This window comes from Chrysemys picta, chromosome 2 (genome assembly GCF_011386835.1).
Source record: "Chrysemys picta bellii isolate R12L10 chromosome 2, ASM1138683v2, whole genome shotgun sequence".
Taxonomy (NCBI): domain Eukaryota; kingdom Metazoa; phylum Chordata; order Testudines; family Emydidae; genus Chrysemys; species Chrysemys picta.
In genome coordinates this window covers 215,180,288-215,199,044 of record NC_088792.1, presented here as the reverse complement: position 1 = coordinate 215,199,044, position 18,757 = coordinate 215,180,288, and the positions used below count along the sequence as shown (strand labels likewise).

Below are 18,757 nucleotides of genomic sequence, written 5' to 3'. Positions count from 1 at the left end.
CATGCCAACAGGCCCGATGAGAGTTCAAACACCTGCTTGATCCTCTCTTCAGACAGCCTTCTGATCAGTGACGTACATTGACCAACAGCCTTTTTACAAGAAGTACATTTATTAGCAAATGGAACAAAGCATTAGATAAAACTGTTTCAAAATAATAAATAGTTTACATGCATATTTACTCTTCTCTAATCTTATGCTTCATTACAAACTAAATTTAGATGGGTTTTCCTATGGAATTACAGGAAAAGAACAGACCCAATATACATGTTTTCCAAGGAAACTAAGGAGCTCTTGGGATCCAGCCAGGACCCTGTTTTTCTCCGAGAGTGACTCTCCTGGACTGTTTATCCCATTCTCTGTGTCCCTGGTCTCCAAATACCATATTTCTCAACTATCTTTATTACAGGGCCTAGATGGGAAGTCTTTTTTAAATCATCTCAGACTGGATTCTCCCAGTCATCCAACCAGACCATCTAAGGGCTTGCCTACATAGGAAGTTATACTGGTATAAGGAAAAGAGTGAATTTAAGCCACTATAGTTATACTGGTATAACACCTCACAAAGGACACTCTTATTCTGGTACAAGATTACCTTTTTCTGGTGTAGCTCATGTCACTTTGATAGCAGTTTAAACTATAAAGCTGCTGTAGTGAGGTTTTATGTTTTTGTTTGTTCTCTAAGTATTCCTTTTGGTGATGGCGAAATTCTCTGGATGAAATCCTGGCCCAAGTGAAGTCAATGGAACTAAGATTTCAACCAGTGAATTTTGCCTACGGTCACAGAAAGGGATGCTTAATGCTTCACTTAGAGGAAAAACAAATAAACAAACCCGAGAACCAAAACCTCATTACCAAAGTTTTACACTGGCCATTGGATTTAAGGCCTTGCATTTAAACACAATATAACTATTTCCTGAACTAAGTAATTGATACTGTAATTCATATTTATTTAATTTAAACAATAGATAATATTTATTTCAGTATGAAACAAAAGTACTGGAAAACCGAGTGAATGTGGAAATACTGAGAATTCCTTGTTTGGACAAGGATGAGCCTAACTCACCTGCCTGGAACTGTAGATTCAGCATTGTAAAAGGAAATGAAGATAATAATTTCGCTATTACAACAGATGGAAGAACAAATGAAGGGGTATTATGTGTTGTTAAGGTAAGCAAAGATGAAAACATCAGTCTAAAGTCTGTTTTTTAAAAAGCAAAACAAAAACCCACATCTAGTTTTCGCTTTTTTGTTGTAGCTATAAATTCTGTTTAGTTAATAACACATAATTGTCTGTTGGATTTTGGCTCTGCTTCCTCCCCAAATTGAACAAACAAATTCACCTGATATTTTTCTCAGGGTGTAATTTTTCTGGAAAATGTGTAGCAAATTGGACAACATTTTTAGTGAGATTTGATAAAATGTTTAGATGTTTCCCCTTTTTGACTTTTCCTAATGTTTTTTTGGGGAGGGAGTGGAGTAATTCATTTTAATTCTGTAATAGCTAGGCCCAAATTCCACATTTGGTTTAATCTGGTTTTGACAAGGAATGGTGCCTTTCACTAATTGAAACAGGACTACATCAACATGAACTAGGTACACTTTTTTAGTTCACACCAGCAGGGTCTATATGGAGCAGTTACAGCACAATGCTTTGGAGTGCCCTGCAATTCACATCCTGCCCCCCACCCTCATAGTTCAGATTGTGATGTAATGTAGACAAGCCTGTAAAGTGTACATTGAGACTAAGTGCCTAAAGAATGCATAATACTAATGTATAGTTTTGCAGGTTTACATCCAGTTTTCTTAGTGCTGATCTTTCTTCCATTTAAGTCAATAGGGGCTGGCTCAGGTTCTTAAGAGGTCTTCCTCTAAAAGATCATATAGTTTAATGGATTAAGTGATGGCTTAAAACCAGGAAGTCCTGAGTTCTTGTAGTATCTCTGCCAATGACTACCCTTAATAACAATACTTTGGTCTTATCCAGTATTGTTCTTTACAAATGTTTCGCTACAGTTCATAAAATTACGGTGAAGGAAGGAAATATTATCCTCTCATATTTTACAAAGGGGAAAACAAACTCATGGCGTTTAAGTAACCCATTCAAAACAGTCACTTAACCTTTGTTTCTTAACTATCTGTGTAATTTGGAGTGTGTAGGTAAATGATTCTTGCCTTTCTGCCTACTTGTGGCTGTATACACCTTAGTTCCTGTATATGCTCAGGTCTGTTAGATTTCCTCTATAGGTATTATTTTACAGACAGGCAATATGAGACAAGACCCTTAACCTCTCTGTGTTTCCATTTCACCATCTGCTTTTTTGTTTGTTTAAACAATCATAAGTACCTCCCAAGGTGCACAGAAGGTTAATATGTGCTTGGAAAATGTAAATCTCTGTTATGTGCAGAGAAGTATGGGTATGGCTTTAAAAAAAAAAAAAGTCATATTTTAACACACAGCACCCCGCTATGACCAAAGTGTACCAACTCACTTGAAATTTCTCGTAGTAGTAGACTATTACCCGGTAGCATCTACTTGCTGGCCCACACAGGATAACCTTTCTAACAATTCTGCTACAGCTAGTTTGGATTCTGTTTTAGCTTAAGAGTTAACACTATGCTTTCCCCATAATGTCCATACTTGCTGTATGGAACATGGCTTCATCGTATTTGTTCTCTTAAAGAGAAGAATTTCATATTGGAAAGTGTGAGGTAATCAAAGCATTTCAAGAATTTTTTGTTTTATTTTGTTTTTTGTTCTATCAGTGTTTATCAGTATTTCTGAATGTGTAAAAGCAACCTGATATCTCTATTAGTGTTTATAAATGGGAGGCTTACAAGGTGAGAAATCTGCCATTAAGGACAGCCTAGATGCCATGTACAAAAAACAAAACAAAAAACACTTGTCATGGCAACTGCACTAGAAGTTCAGAGGCTCTTACCGTTGTTGAATTCTCACTAAGCACACACATGCATTTCTAATAGGAAAGAATTCTTGACTTGTGGCAACAGACAGGAAAGGCAGCAAGTATTCTAGGAAGAAAGTCAGGGCATGTCTACGCTTCAGCAGCACAGCTGTGATGCAGCAGCTGTGGCACCATAGCGTAGACGCTTCATACATCAATGAAAGGAGTTTTTCTACCAATGTAGGTAATCCACCACTTCAAGAGGCTAGGTGGATGGAAGGACTCTTGGGAGGTTAGGTCAACATATACACAGTGCTCAGGGTGCAAAATTGTTCACAGCCCTGAGTGATGTAGCTAGGGCAATCTAATTAAGTGTAGACCGACCATGCCTCAGTTCTAGAAATAAACATACTTAGTTTTTAACATAGCCCTTGGGGTGGAGAGCAGCCCAATAAAGAGTTACAAATATAACCATGTTTTGTGGTGCTGCTTATGCCATTCTAGGGATGCCTCTTCTTTTTCTTAAATAAGCTGGTACTTAGCACGTCCTGAAAATCAGGCCCCTTTAAGGTTTCTTAGGTGGGACACCCAAAATAATTAGTCCTTTTCTAAAATCCTGACCATGTTTGACTTTGTCTCTTTTCTCACCACAGTTTTTAATAGTAAAAATTTATAGGAGGTTTTGGTGAATTTAATAGACCTAAATTTATTTTACAGGGATTGGACTACGAAACCACCAGTCTGAGGATACTTGAGATTGCTGCATCTAATGAGATACCTTATGCAGTAGTACCATATTCAAGTTCACTTTCCCAGAGCAGCTGTACTGTTAGAGTTACCATACTAGATGATGATGAGGGACCAGTATTCAAACCTTGTTTGTTTCCTATAACGATTGACGGATGCGTGACAGTTGGAACAGTGGTTGGCAAATACCTAGCAGAGGATCCAGAAACAGGAAATAGTGAAGGCATACGGTATAAATAATTTTATTTTACTGGTTTATTAAATGTACAGCATTTTGGGGGATATGGGGAGATAAGCATTATACAATTATTTTTTAAACATTTTTATTTTTACTAGCTATCGGATAGCACCTGGCCAAAGCAACTGGATCACCATTGATGAAAACTCGGGCGAGCTCAGAACTGCTAAATTTTTTGACAAAGATATGATAGGCAGGCAGTGCAATATTACAGTCATTGCAGTAGACCAGAGTGAGTACAAATGTTGAATATGTATAACTTATTTGGTCTATAAATGAATCGCACATGTTCGGGTGCGCACACAAATATTTATGGAACTATGTCACATTAAACTATTTTCCTCTTAACCTGCAGTTGATTGTAATGGTGATAGGCTTTTTACCATTGCATTTTTTTAGGAGTGATAATTCCCCTCCCCCAATAGGAGGAAAAGAATAACAATCGTTCACAGAGACTGGGAGTAGCTGTTCTAGTTTTGAGCAACTGCATACAGCATTCAGGGCCAGATTTTCAAAAGTATTCATCACTCATAATTGGGGCCAGACTTCCACAAGAGCTCAGTTCTCATTTTAAATGCTTCAATATTTATTTTGAAATATATTAAATCTGATACTTTCATTGGTGAACACTTTTTTTTTTCTTTTGGTTACCTTCCCTATTCCCAAATAACCTTCCTCCCCGCCAATCCCCTTAATAGTACCACAGACAGCCATGAGGTTGGCTGGTGGGGGCGGGTGGAATCAGGATGTCATTCTGTAAATACAAAATCCATGTAAAGCTTATTTTTAATCTTCTGTTTGATCCCTTGCAGTCTAACTGGGAAGCATGTAAGTTAAGAGCACTTTTAAGAGTAACTTTGCTTTACTGTTTTGTTCGTGGGTTTTTTTTTTTTTCTATATTATATTTGTTCTCTCTTCTCCAGTACCCTACTTAAGGCTAGATTCTGCAACATTTCTCCCAATAAGCTATACTTACTCAGATTAGTAGTCCTATTTTATCTGGGGTTACTCAACCAGGTAAGTACTACTCATCATGCTTAAGGGTTGCAGAATCAGGTTCTCACTCTAAAACTGATTTTGGAGTTGAAAATTAACATTAAACTAAAAGATTACATGTTCTCTATTTTTTTTTATCCTAGGAAAAGACGTAATTGAGATAAACTAATGAAGTACCCTTTTTGTTTCCCAAATGCTTAGTGTAGCTAATAGATTCTCAAGGTAAATTTAGTGATTGTAGCCCAAAGACTTAAATATTTTGGTGTGACAATGTGAGTACTATTAGAGGCATTACAAACATGCATTTCATATTGAAAGCAAAAATGCATTGGACTCAGTGTCAGGATCTAGCCCTTATCTGTTAAAACCTGAATAGGAAAAAATTTAAAGTTCTTCAAATTACTTTGTAAGCAGAACCTGTACTTAAAAAGTTTGACTAATTTTGATGTAATTAGATTATTCAAATTTTACAATTTAAGATGCTAAATGTAAATGCAGTATATAACAGTGAGCAGATATATCTATAAAAGGAAGCAGTAAGAAATAATTTGACTTCAGCATTCTGCATATGTAAGTCCTAGTCATTTCTGTAGAGGTTACTAGATAACTTCAGGTGTTGACAGTGGGTCAGTTCAGCTAAGAGGAGGATTTTACTGGTGTTGGTGGCTGTTGTCATAGGTTGGTGATGTAGCATTGCTGCATCCCATCACTGCAAGATGATGCAAAGGGGAAGAGTAGGGACAATAGAAGAATTGTATGTGAAAGGAATTCACATTCCCACGCAGGACCATAGCCAGCCAAACAAAGTGTGAATACATCAGCATGTGGAACTGTTGACCCCTGCATCCTGGTGCATCACTCTCCCACTTTCGTAAACGCCATCGTTTAGGTTTGATTAGGATGGAGAATCTGTAATGATGTAAAAACAGATATTGGACCCTGGGGACAAAGGCAGGATTCTTTCCTACATGATTTTGAAATACCCCGTTGAATAGCCTGCATTTTTAAAGATCTTATGACCATTTGAGACAGGGATTTATCATACAATCTATTATGAATGATTCATAGAATATCAGGGTTGGAAGGACCTCAGGACATCTTCTAGTCCAACCCCCTGCTCAAAACAGGACCAATTCCCAGGCAGATTTTTACCCTAGTTCCCTAAATGTGTGGGGGCGGGGACAGCAAGAGGCAGATTTTTCTTTAGAGGAGCTGAGATGAGTAAGAGAATACCAATTGGAACATCTTTTCCCCTCCTATCAGATGCTGCTATACCTGCTCCAAGAAATGCTGGGTTCCCCCCCCCCCCCCCCCCCCCAAAGCTACCCAGCGAGGCATCCGCTCCTGATTTCATTTCACAGTCTTCTGCCTATTGAGCAGCAGCCAAGGGGAAATCAGTATTCCTATAAGCTAGGGGAAAGGTTGGGAAACTCCCCGTCTGCTTTTACTTTTAAATCCTGGGTACCAGCTTGGATTAGATGAAACCACAGAGTTTTAAAACTTGGAGAGCATTATAAAAGTTAAACAGCACTGAAATTATTATTTCTGTCTCCTAGGTGGTAAAACAGGTACTGGAACAGTGTTGGCTACTGTAGGTGCTTGCGACAGATATTCTTACCCCACCGTGACTCCAAAAGACTTTACAATGTGCAGAGACCGAAAACCAGTTTATATTACTGCAGTCACTTCTAATGAGTCTCCCTATTCTGCACCTTTCAGATTTGATATTTCTGACAGGAGTATGGGTTCAGGATGGCAAACAACACAACAAGATGGTATGCAATATTGTGTATTCTTTTTTAAAACAAGAATATTAATAGTATTAATTGCGAGATTTATTGTATCTTTTCAGTAAGCAGACTTGTGCCACTTTTTTTGTATTTTTGACATACTTACAATAAGTATTTGGAGATTAATCAGACCATACCAGAGTCACAGAAAGCATGCAAACCCTCAGACAGGAAGTAGCAAAGCAAGATAGAAACCAGTATGATCAAATAGAAAGGTAGTTTATTTTAACCTAAAAGATATCCTTCAGAAAATGGAAGTCCAAGGAATAAAAAGGAACAATGCAGGCAAAAAGTCTGTAAGTTAGGAGAACTAAAAGCAATTTTGAAGAGCAAATAGCCAAATATCTGAAAACAAATAGGAAGATTTTTAAATATAAGCAAGAAAATTGTAAGAGGTAAGTCTGTTGGATTACAACGGAGTAAAGCGGACACTTAAGGGAGAATAAGGACATGGCAGAAATGCTACATTTCTTGGCATCACTCTTCACCAAATGAGGAAGTTAGGGAACCACCTACTTCAAACACTTCAAATTAGGGCCAAATTCAAGTTTCCTTTCTAATTCCCTAAACAGAACCCTCTATAGAATCTAGCATGCCCCTGACGTGTAGCCCAATGCTGTCCTCCTGCAGAGCCACCAGCTGAGGGTACCTGGAACAGAAAAGAGACGGAGAGGAGCTCCAGAGAGCTCTGTGCTCCAGCTATTCTGGCTTTGGAATACCCCTTTTGAACAGTGGGGAAACTCCTGTAAGTTACAGCAGATACAGGGGCTGCTCTAACTACTCTGAGAGCCATGCTGGCACCTTGATCAACCCAGAAATAGGAAGGTGCAGAGATGGATGGTGTCTTCTGAGAAGCACAGAATCTGAATCCCACTCATTTCAGATAAACATGAGATTGAAGTGTCAAAAGAGGAAGTGATGGAATAAACTGAAAAACACAATAACAAAAGTCACCAGAAACTGCTGGTTTTTAAGAATGACATGGCCGAGCTGCGAACACAAATGTACAATATCTCTTTAAAATGAACGGTTATGCTGGAGGATTAGAAGGTACAACATGTTATACTGGAACTAGTCAAAAACAGATGGAAAAAATGTGTTTTGCCCTGATTATTTCCTGTAGCTCATCAGGAGCATCGGCTGGCATCTTCACTGTGAAAAACAAATATCATTTTAAATCAATAAAACTGAAAACAAACCATAACAAAATCTACCAAAGTTTCATACTACTGACCTTAAGAAGAGGTCTCACTATGCAGCTCTCACTTTTCATTTCCTGTTCTTAATGATTAACAAAGTATACTTAGAGAAGGGGTGTAAATCTTAGAAACATTTTTTGTTGTCCATGTCAGTGATAAAACTTAACTGTATGGTCCCGCACAGAATAACTGCTTTCCTATCCAGTAACTGAAAGCTAGAGAATTAAGCTCCAATCCTGCAAAGAGGTCTCTGTGGGCAGACCTTTACCCCTGTACAGTGTGTCACTGACTTCATTTAATACACCAGTGGCTTCAGCGGGATTTTATGTATTTAGGTGATATAGTCCATCCACTTGGATTCCTTTGTAGGGCTGGAGCCTTAGAAATGTCCTTTGCATCAGTTACAAAGAAAAGGTAACAATTTTTTAACATTCAACATTGGATTTGTTTTATCCTTTTTGCAGATAGATCTATATTACTTTCACCAAGGACTGATATTCCATTTGGAATATATAAAATTCCTATCAATGTGAGGGATAATGCCGGAAGACTAGGAACAACTATGGTTACAGTTAATTATTGTGATTGTACTACTCCAAGTGATTGTGGTATTGTCCGACAAAGTTCATCAGCTATTACTCTTGGTGTATGGGCCATCCTTGCAATGATTCTGGGATCACTATTACTGCTATGTAAGTATGCATTTATATGAAATGCAAAATATTCTCTTTTTAAAATTCGATACTAGTCTGTTTCGTAATAGACAGTGCCTCTTCTATTAAGATTCTTGCATAGCCTGCATCACTATAGTATCTGAGCAACTTCCAGAAGTGTGTTAAATGATGTGATTAATATCTGTCACTTGTGGTTCTTTTTTTCTCTCTTCCTCCCTTGGGGGAGAGTTGATGTCGGAATTTTGTATAGTTATTTTTTAGGGCTGTGAAGCAGTGCCGGCTCTAGGTTTTTTGCTGCCCCAAGCAAAAAATTTTTTGCCTGCCCCCTGTCCCAGTCCTGGGCTCTCTTCCCCTTTCTCCTCTCCCCCCCCCCCCCCCACACACACACACCTGCACCCTCCTTCCGCCGCAGCCTTGGGTCACTGGTAACTTGCTCCCAGGGCAGGTCATTCAGCAGGAATTTTAGATGTGCACAGAACACAGACAGGATTGGTTCCCATATGGTTACAGAACTGCAGTAAAGTGGAACAATTTTCAGCTTGTGTGATTGGAGGATATCTGGATGCATATTATAAGACTGTCCTACATAAATGAGGAAAAGTTGAGGTGCCTTTATTATTCTTTTGCTCCATTCTTTGTTTCTATGGGGAATTTGCCAATGCGATGTCACTGTCTTCCTTTTAAACAAACAAACAAACAAAAAAGGCAATGGCTGTTGAAAATAGCAATTCCAGTCCTAATAAGCACTGGGAAGCATTTCTTGCTCAATTTTATCCTACTTTTTCTACAGCAAGTTACAGTGGATCAGTATATTTGATTTGGGAGAAAAGGCATTCGCTTGGCACGGTTGTAGCCAGAGTCGCAAGATATTCACATGTCCCTTCTTGTTTCAACCACCATTCCGAGGACGTGCGTCCATGCTGATCACAGGTTCTGCTTGATAACTATCCAAAGCAGTATGGACCGATGCATGTTCATTTTCATCATTTGAGTCAGATGTCACCGGCCCCCAGATGGTTGATTTTCTTTTTTTGGTGGTTTGGGTTCTGTAGTTTCCACATCAGAGTGTTGCACTTTTAAGACTTTTGATACCATGCTCCACACCTTGTCCCGCTCAGATTTGGAAGGCACTTCAGACCGAGGGTCGAGTGCTGTATCTATCTTTAGAAATTTCACATTGGTAACTTCTTTGCGTTTTATCAAATCTGAAGTGAAAGTGTTCTTAAAACGAACAACATGTGCTGGGTCATCATCCAAGACTGCTATAACATGAAATATATGGCAGAATGTGGGTAAAACAGAGCAGGAGACATACAGTTCTCCCCCCAGGAGTTCAGTCACAAATTTAATTAACGCATTACTTTTTTAACTTGCGTCTTTGGGATGGAAGCATGTCCTCTGGAATGGTGGCCGAAGCATGAAGGGCCATACACATGTTTAGCATATCTGGCACATAAATACCTTGCAGTGCTGGCTACAAAAGTGTCATGCAAATGTCTGTTCTCATTTTCAGGTGACATTGTAAATAAGAAGCGGGCAGCATTATCTCCGGGTAAATGTAAACAAACTTGTTTGTCTTAGCAATTGGCTGAACAAGAAGTAGGACTAAGTGGACTTGTAGGCTCTAAAATTTTACATTGTTTTGTTTTAGAGTGCAGTTATCTAACAAAAAAATCTATATTTGTAAGGTGCACTTTCATGATAAAGAGAATGCACTACAGGACTTGTATAAGGTGAATTGAAAAATACTATTTCTTTTAGCATTTTTACAGTGCGAACATTTGTAATAAAAATACTATAAAGTGAGAACTGTAAACTCTGTATTCTATGTTGTAATTGAAATCAATATATTTGAAAATGTAGAAAAACATTCACAAATATTTAATACATTTCAATTGGTATCCTATTGTTTAACAGTGCGATTAAAGCTGCAATTAATCTTGATTAATTTTTTTGAGTTAATCTTGTGAATTAATTGCGATTAATTGACAGCCCTAGTTTTTGCACACCAGAGTATTCAGAGGCTTCAAATTTGCTGGTCACTAATCACACTTAATATTTTATCTCCAGACACAAATCCAAATACTTTATCAATACTGGACTGTGCACATATTCCTCTGACACATACAAAAATCCAGTACCTTTATACTCAAGAAGCTTTTTCATTTTATTTTCCCTTGTGTAGTAATCCTGATTACACTTTGTGGCTGTTATGGCACGGGGGCAGTGAGTAAACATGTGCCTGATGATTTAGCTAATCAGAACTTAATTATATCAAACACAGAAGCACCAGGAGAAGAGGTGATGGTGAGTAGTGTTTTTATTTATTTAATTGTAGGAACGTATAATGAAGGTATTGTAATCACCACAGTATGACATGGAGACCCTTTGCAAATTTGTGAATCAGTGAGTTAGTGAAACAATAAAAAGCTAGGATAATGCATTTGTAAATGTATTGTTCATTTGAAAAGCATGGTTTAATTTTTAAATAGAGGGATGGGTTAAATAGGAAAAGGAATAGGGGGCTCAAATCTTGAGGTGGGGGTGTAGTAGAGGGAGACCCGGACAGGCTGTGGGGACATGGACAGAAGAGTCTTATAACTAGGACACACTCTCCTCCCTAACCTGGAATTAAAACCAGAAATCCTGAGTCTTCACACATTCCCCTGCTGTAAGCAAGTATATGATTAAACCACTGGCAAATTCTCTTTCTTTCTCTCGCTTCTAGTGGCTGGTCCATACAGGGGATAACAGCATGTAACGGCTATCAGTTACTCTCTTAGCACATGTGGTTAAAAGACCATGAAAGTTGTAAAATCAAGCACTCAAGTTTGGAAATGCCAGAATTGCAAGGGGAACATTCATTCTGCAAAATGGCAAAGTCACTAAACACCTGAAGCTTCTAAGGCTGGGCTCATGCTGCTGTAGCAGCACTGTTACCACCATGGGAACACCTAGGAGCTGCCAGAGCAGCTGTGCCATTGGAGATAGGTCAGGGATGAGACCTGGCTCTTTTTCCTGACACAGTTTCAGTAACCTGTGAGCCCCCTCTCAGGGCAGCACCCTTACCTCCCAGGGTCAGGGGGGTGGGGTGGGAAGGAAGAAGAAGGAAAAACCTGACCAGGCTCCCCTCGTCCCCCTCCAAAAAAAAAAAAAAAAAACCCAAAACAAACCCCAAATTGCCATGGCTCAGCCTAGTTCCCCTTCTTGGGACACTATGCAGGGAAGGAGCTCCCCAAACTGTGTGTGTGAGTGGAGAGATGAGGTGAAAGGGAGGTGAGAACTGAGCCAGGGCTCTCCACACCCAGCCACCCTCAAGACTCGGTCTATCTCCCCCCTGTGGAATAACAGCTTTCTGCTGCTACCTAATGTTGCTCAGGTAATATCAGTCCATGCTGAAGGCTCTGGATTCAAATCATAATCGTGCACCATTTGGGGGTATGGGGAGGTGTTACAGTTGCACAGTAGCAGTTTTTTCCTATTAAAAAGTTAATCACATTTAAAATGTTACTTAGGTTTCAAAAAGTTAGGAAATGTCAGATTTATGATGGCCTATTTAAGGTTACACAGGCATCCTTGTGCCTAGGCATTGTGAAAGTCTTTAATTATATGATCATATACAATTTTTTCTACAGGACTCCAGCCTCATTCAGTGCAAAGACTGAAATGCCCAAGGGAACAGAATGAAGGTTGCACAAGCAACTATAAATTTGGCTTTGCAACTTTTTAGTGCTTGACTTTGCAACCTAAATAACATTTTTATTTATGTAACTTTATAGCATACTAGCAAATGATCTGTAATATGAAAGTATCTGAGTGCTTTTTGCTTCCCAAAGTGGTCCTTGTAGGAGGCTCTCTAAATTATATGCATATAGAGGCCATCAACTGCCCATGATTTATGCACAAACTTCTTTAGACATCAGTGAGAGTGCTCAGCATGGATTCAGTACAATACTGTATGCACACAGAATGAGACATTTCAGTTTAAGCACTGACCATTTCCAAGTCCTGTATCCTTTTGAAATGATCTGTCCAAAAGCAAAGGTGATAAAGGAAATATTTCTTTGTTAGAAAAATTTACATCTGAAGTATTTTGGTAAGATTTTTTCCCCCCCCTTCCCCACTATTATCTTTGCTTTTAGGATCCAAATATCATTCCTCTACAAGCTGCAACTGTAAATTCTTGTGATCAAGGGGTTGGCATGGGCACAATAGGACATGAAGTAAAAACTGGGGGACAGAGTTTTGAAATGTCCAAAGGAGGACATCAGACCCTGGAATCAGTCAGGGGATATGGACAGTCCACGGTGGAACAAGGCAGATACTCATACTCAGAATGGCAGAATTTCATGCATTCTCGTCTAGGTGAAGTAAGTATTTTGATATTTGTCTCCGGTATCATACTGTTTGAATTTACGACAGTTCTCCCCACCCCACCCCACCCTACCCCCACCCCTTTGACGATTGTTAGTTTTGCTCAAAGAGTGGTCTATCTCCAATTACCCCCAAAGAGAAACACACCAGAATAGTTTTTAAGCAGAACTATTATTTTCCATTTGGAATATGACTGCTGTGTGTCTGTGCACAGATGTACTTGCTTTTGGTCTAACTGTCCATTGTACTGATTTTATCTAAATGCTTCCAAGGGATAAAATTGAATGCCTTATGTACATGCTGGATGTGGTGCACGTATTGCTGTGCAACATTAGAAAATGTATGTACACCATGCACCAAAAACCAAGTTTTATGTATAGGGCCCTACCAGTTTCCTGGCTGTGAAAAAGATGTCACGACTGTGAAATAAGCCCTTCCCTGTGAAATCTGATCTTGCCATGCTACTGGGAGCGCCCTAGCCTGGGGAGGGACAGGACTTGTCCATCCCCTGCACGGCTGCTTAGGGAGGGGGGAAATGAGATCAGACCCACCTCCTGGGTATCTTTTGGTTACAATACCATGAAATTTCAGATGGCTGAAAACGTGAAATTGACCAACTTTAAAACTCTCTGGCTGTGAAATTGATCAAAATGGACCATTTGGTAGGGCCGAATTTGTGTAAATCATGCTTTTAATCTTGTTTTCAAATGGATTTAATTGTTTAACAGGTTAACCAGTTTCTTCACATTTTATTATGTGTGTGATCAGTAGAAAATGATTTTTGTTAAATACTTATTTTATAGTATGAATTATATAGACCAATCATGTGCATTTTTTGTATGTAGGAACCCATTAGAGGACACACTCTGATTAAAAATTAAACAATGAAAGGTAAATCAAAAATTATTTTTATGCCATACGTTTAGGATAACAGTTAAAGAAAACTAATAGTATGTTTTTCTTTTTATGCAGAAGGTGTATATGTGCAGACAGGATGAAGAAAATAAGCATTCTGAAGACTATGTCCTTCCATATAACTATGAAGGAAGAGGATCATTGGCTGGTTCTGTAGGCTGCTGTAGTGATCAGCAAGAAGTGGAAGTGCTTGACTTTTTAGATCAGCTGGAACCCAAGTTTAGGACATTAGCAGAAACATGTGTAAAGAGATAAGTGTGCCTATCAGAGTACTGAAATCTGTAAATAAATGGTATTGTCATGCTTTTCAGAGGCTAGATATTTTTAAACTTGAATGTATTCTGTATTTTTTTTTCTTGCTAAGGGAAGTGGTTTACAAAATATATTTAGGGTTGTTATAAGGATGTAAATCCTGCATTAATTCTGCAGTACATAATAATTTTTGGCCTGTACTCATTACCTATGCTTTAAAGTTTATATCTTAGGTGTTTCTTTTAAAATGATGTGAATACAATAATATTGCATTCTACTTAGCATTATATTTTCTATTGTGTTTACTTTTAATACAAGACTTTAGTGTATTCCTTATTTTAAGTATTCACCTTCAAATTTTTCATTTTATTTGGCTTGAGAGGTGAAAAGCTTTATTTCATTCATCTTTTCTCTTCATAGGAAAAAATAGTATATCAAAATAACTTGTTTTAATGTATTACCTGTACAAATTGAGATCCAAGACTTTTTAATTTTACAAGTAAAATTTCAGACTAAGATACTAGAGGATTACGTTGGAAAAAACTTCGGATGGAAAACAAAAATGAAAAACTAGTATGTAGTGTATATATGTAACAATGTTCAAAAGTATATTTCCTCCTATTGGACTAGTGCCCACCAAATGTACTATCCCAGGGGATGTAGATAAGTATTGTATGTAAGCACTTTAAGTAATACACTTGGAGAACATGAGTTCAGGATATAGGGATAACTATTGTACTGCACTTGCATTACAATAGACCCCATATCTTGAACTCGTGACCGCCAGAAGTATTACTTATCGTGTTCTAGATATAATTTGAACCTCAGCTGTTTGTGAGCTTTAGTATAACCACATCAGAGATGGGGAATACTGCTAAAGTTTTATACAATGTGGCTACTCATGCCTACTGTAAAATTCAGGTTAGGTGTGTGTCGCTGGAGGTGAGGGGGAAAAAAGGACCCCAAGGCAAAGGAGGCAGTGACAACTTGATTTATAATCATATTGTGGAATCAGTCATTTATTTCTGTGAGCAGAAGTGACACAAAATATAGCATAAAACTGGACACAGACAGCATTGATAATTTAAAAAAAAAATCAAGTATGATTCCCACTGTTATGGACAGTAAATATCCTACTATTTATTAATATGACGAGTTGTAACTTACTCACAGGTACAAATATAGACAGATCCCGAAGGAAAATTAACAAATATATTGCTCAAGCATAATTAAAGTTAACCTATTACGATACTTTAACACTGTACTGTATATAAGATTGTGACCTCATGATTGTGATAGTAAGATATAAACCACCAATTCCTGAATTGAGTAAGTCTTCAGCTGGTTAATATTTTCTATCCTGGGTAAATTATTCATCTTTGATGTGCTCCCAAGATTCTTTTGTGCATTAAATAAATTTCCCTTGTATTATAAAAAAAAGAGAAACTTAAGGTTTGTGTTTTTTTGTCTTTTAAATGCTGCTTTTAGGAGTTGCTCTGTAAACACATGCCTTAGGATGGAAATAGTTTTTAACCTGTATATATGATTTTTTTTAAAACAAGTTATCCATGACAATAAAGGGTCATGTTGCTCAATGGAGAACTGCCATTGATGACAATGAGAATTCCACACATGACTACAAGTCAATGCAAAACCCTAATTGTCTGAAAAACTGCAAAAGGTAGATACAAAGCTTTACACTTTAAGTAACATTTTATCTATCAGACTGTAAGTAGACTTCAGAATATTTCTAATAAGATCTAATTGTGATAAATAGTCTTCACAAGGATGAAAATGTTAAAGGTATTCTAGATTATCAGTAGGCTGTTTGGCAGTGGAGCTGAATTTACCCTGAGCAACGTTAACTGCCAACACTAAAGGCAAGACCGTCACTGAGATCAAAGATTTTAATAAGATCCAAGGTATTCTGAACTAGTCTTGTTACAGTAAAAGTAAATCCTGATGGCATTGCTACTCACCCACACCAGTGAGTTTCTTTGTATGTTAAGGGCCAGGTCCTCAGCCAGTGTAAATTGGCATACCTCCATTGATGCAAATGGAGCTATGCTGACCTCACACCAACTGAAGATGAGGCCCTAAGGAACTTATTATTAGTTTCTCTGTTTTCATATACAATATCTTCAATGTTAGGTGTAGATATTTTAAGATGACTTGATTTCCTCTTCCCTTTAGACTTCTTATTATTATTATTATTTTTTTAGCTATAAGAAAGCCTTTGACTCATGAGGGTCCATGGTAAATGTAACCACAAACAAAAAAACCAACACACCAGTCTTTTATAAACACTGAATATAAAAAGTAAAATTCCAGAGCTATGTTTTCATTATTCAAGAAGACACCAGAGTAGTACTCTGTTTAAAAATTAGGGCCAAAAAAATTCATCCTTGGTGTGACTTAATTGAATGTATTGGAGCCAAAAGCATGTTACCAATCTAATTTACATTCACCATTTATCCTGTTTGATTATTTTGTACATTTTACTCAGCTTGGACAATTCAAATAAAATGAGTCAGTTTCACTTGTACATTGCTGCATGCATTGCTTGAATAGCAGGTGAATGTTTAAATCCAAATAAACCATTTTCCTTTAACTTTACTATTCATTTTTGTAAAGTATTTTTGTTACTACCAAGCCTAAATGTGGTGCCATAGCTACCTGGTAGTGTTCCTGTTAAATTTGGTAATCTTATGCTAAAAAAGGTAATAGCCTACACTAGGAAAATAATTTTAAAATAGATTGTCTAATCGAATTTGTATAAACCGTAAAACTTATAAATCTTAAAACAAAAACTTAACTATAAAAAAATTGCACTAAGCACACAGTATTTGAAAATGTATACTTCACTGATTGTTACGGTCTTGGATGACTTGTTCTCTCCAACTAGGTAATTTCAAAAACTGTCTAGTTGTGTAAACATTATCTTGTTTAATGTCGTCATTTTTAAAAATATTTTGTACAACAGTGAGTAATAAAATGGATTTTTGGAAAATAAAAGGACTGCAAAAGTAGTTCATTTCTTGTATACTAGAAAAAGAATAGATGTAGACCTGAATCTATGCAGTATCAATTAAAATATGCACTGTTACAAGTTAGCCATGGAGTTTACCTGATCTAATTATGGGAACTACTGTAGTTAAATACTTTTCTAATATATAAAACAACTAAATGGAAAACTACTTACCTACCACACCTGGGCCAAACAGCTCACTGATTTTTATGCAGAACTCCTCTTTGAAACCAATGGAGAATTCTGGTTAAAAATGGCTGGCATAGTGTGCAGGAACAGCGAACCGTGGCCACTGGGAGCTGCAGGGGTCCATGCCTGCGGACAGTCAACGTAAACAAAATGCCTCGTGGCTCGCCAGCGGATTACCCAGATGGGCTGCATGCTGAAGGTTGCTGACCCCTGCTCTAGTCTGGAAGGTCCAAATTGATATTACTGTTTTTTAAAAGACAGCCCTATTCAGAGACTGAAAGAAGTTTGTCTTCAGCTGATACCCAGGTGTGGTAGGTTGAACTTTACAACCCCCAGGCAGTCAGACAACTTTCTAATGATTTCAAATAGCTGGAATAAGTAACTTAGTCTATGTACGGCATTAATTTTGTATCCGCAACACTTTACCAAATAGCTGCCTGAGAAGGAAACGAGAAAAGATGAGTGGGGCAAATGGAATGAAATAAGATTCTACAGAGCCTTACATAAGTATGTCACACTGCAGTCCGATAACTCCCATGCAAAAGACCACCCATGTAAGTTATGGTTTGCCCTCACTTCAAGCTAAGTCCTTGTTTCTGTCACAGGCACTTCTAGTAAGTGAAGAGATGATTTTGAGTCAAAAGACTATTTTCCCAGAGGCAGAAATGCAGGTGATTGGGGTAGCTATATTTCCAATGGAGATGGGTTTCAGAATATTCTAACTACAGTACAAGTCAAGCTTTGTGTCTTTGCCCTTTTTCCAGTTCAGTTCTGCTAACATGGTATGTAAACAAATATTGCTGCCTCCACCCTAATGTTTGCTCCATATCATCCCTGAAGTATTTAAATTCAACCAGAAAACCTTTGGGAATTTCAGTTGAAACAAAGTGATTCGGATCCTCTCCATGCCTCACAAAATGGACTATGGCTCAAAAAGCCTTAATGTAACCCCAAGACCTACAAAAATTATTGAAATAATATTAAGGTTACAACTCAAGTATTTAGAAGTTATTAAATGCCAGACTTCAGTTTGTAGTGTCCAACTGCTTCACAAACATATCCTCACAATACTGAAAGAGGCAGGTAATTAGATTGTATTGTAGTAAATATACAAAAGGGGTCAAATTGAGGCTGCACAGGCAACCCTTAAGTCTGACATTTCGTAACTTTTGAGTGTGACTTTGCAACCTTTTTAATACAATTTTTGGATGCTATTCCAAGAGCAAACTGAAAAAAGCTATTCAAGTGTGTGGAATCACATTGACATCCACCTGGCGTCTGCAGTGTTGGAACCTTTTGACCTACTGCACAGATCTGTCTCTTGAGCTAATGGAGTAACTGGCAGCAGTAGTAAATTGCAGACCAGTCCCTAAAGGGGAACGAGGCACGCACTTTTACAGTGAGCATCAGAATTGGTTGCTGATACCAGAGGACTGGTGAGACTTGGGAATC

At 37.9% G+C, this 18,757-nt stretch overlaps 1 protein-coding gene across 2 annotated transcripts in view; it reads left to right on the top strand.

Annotated features, from left to right (window-relative positions):
* Window positions 1-17,103, top strand: part of DSC1 (desmocollin 1) — a 39,172-nt gene extending 22,069 nt beyond the window's left edge. Inside the window, exons 9-17 of one of the 2 annotated variants that reach the window (XM_005279995.5) lie at window positions 982-1,167; window positions 3,621-3,880; window positions 3,987-4,120; window positions 6,441-6,659; window positions 8,338-8,565; window positions 10,733-10,854; window positions 12,690-12,917; window positions 13,767-13,812; window positions 13,894-17,103. In XM_005279995.5, coding sequence (XP_005280052.2) covers window positions 982-1,167; window positions 3,621-3,880; window positions 3,987-4,120; window positions 6,441-6,659; window positions 8,338-8,565; window positions 10,733-10,854; window positions 12,690-12,917; window positions 13,767-13,802 — 1,413 coding nt within the window. In that variant the 3' untranslated portion in view covers window positions 13,803-13,812; window positions 13,894-17,103. The remainder of the gene's footprint in view (window positions 1-981; window positions 1,168-3,620; window positions 3,881-3,986; window positions 4,121-6,440; window positions 6,660-8,337; window positions 8,566-10,732; window positions 10,855-12,689; window positions 12,918-13,766; window positions 13,813-13,893) is intronic. The other variant, XM_005279994.5, reaches the window with a different exon arrangement.
* The last annotated feature ends 1,654 nt before the right edge of the window (window positions 17,104-18,757 follow it).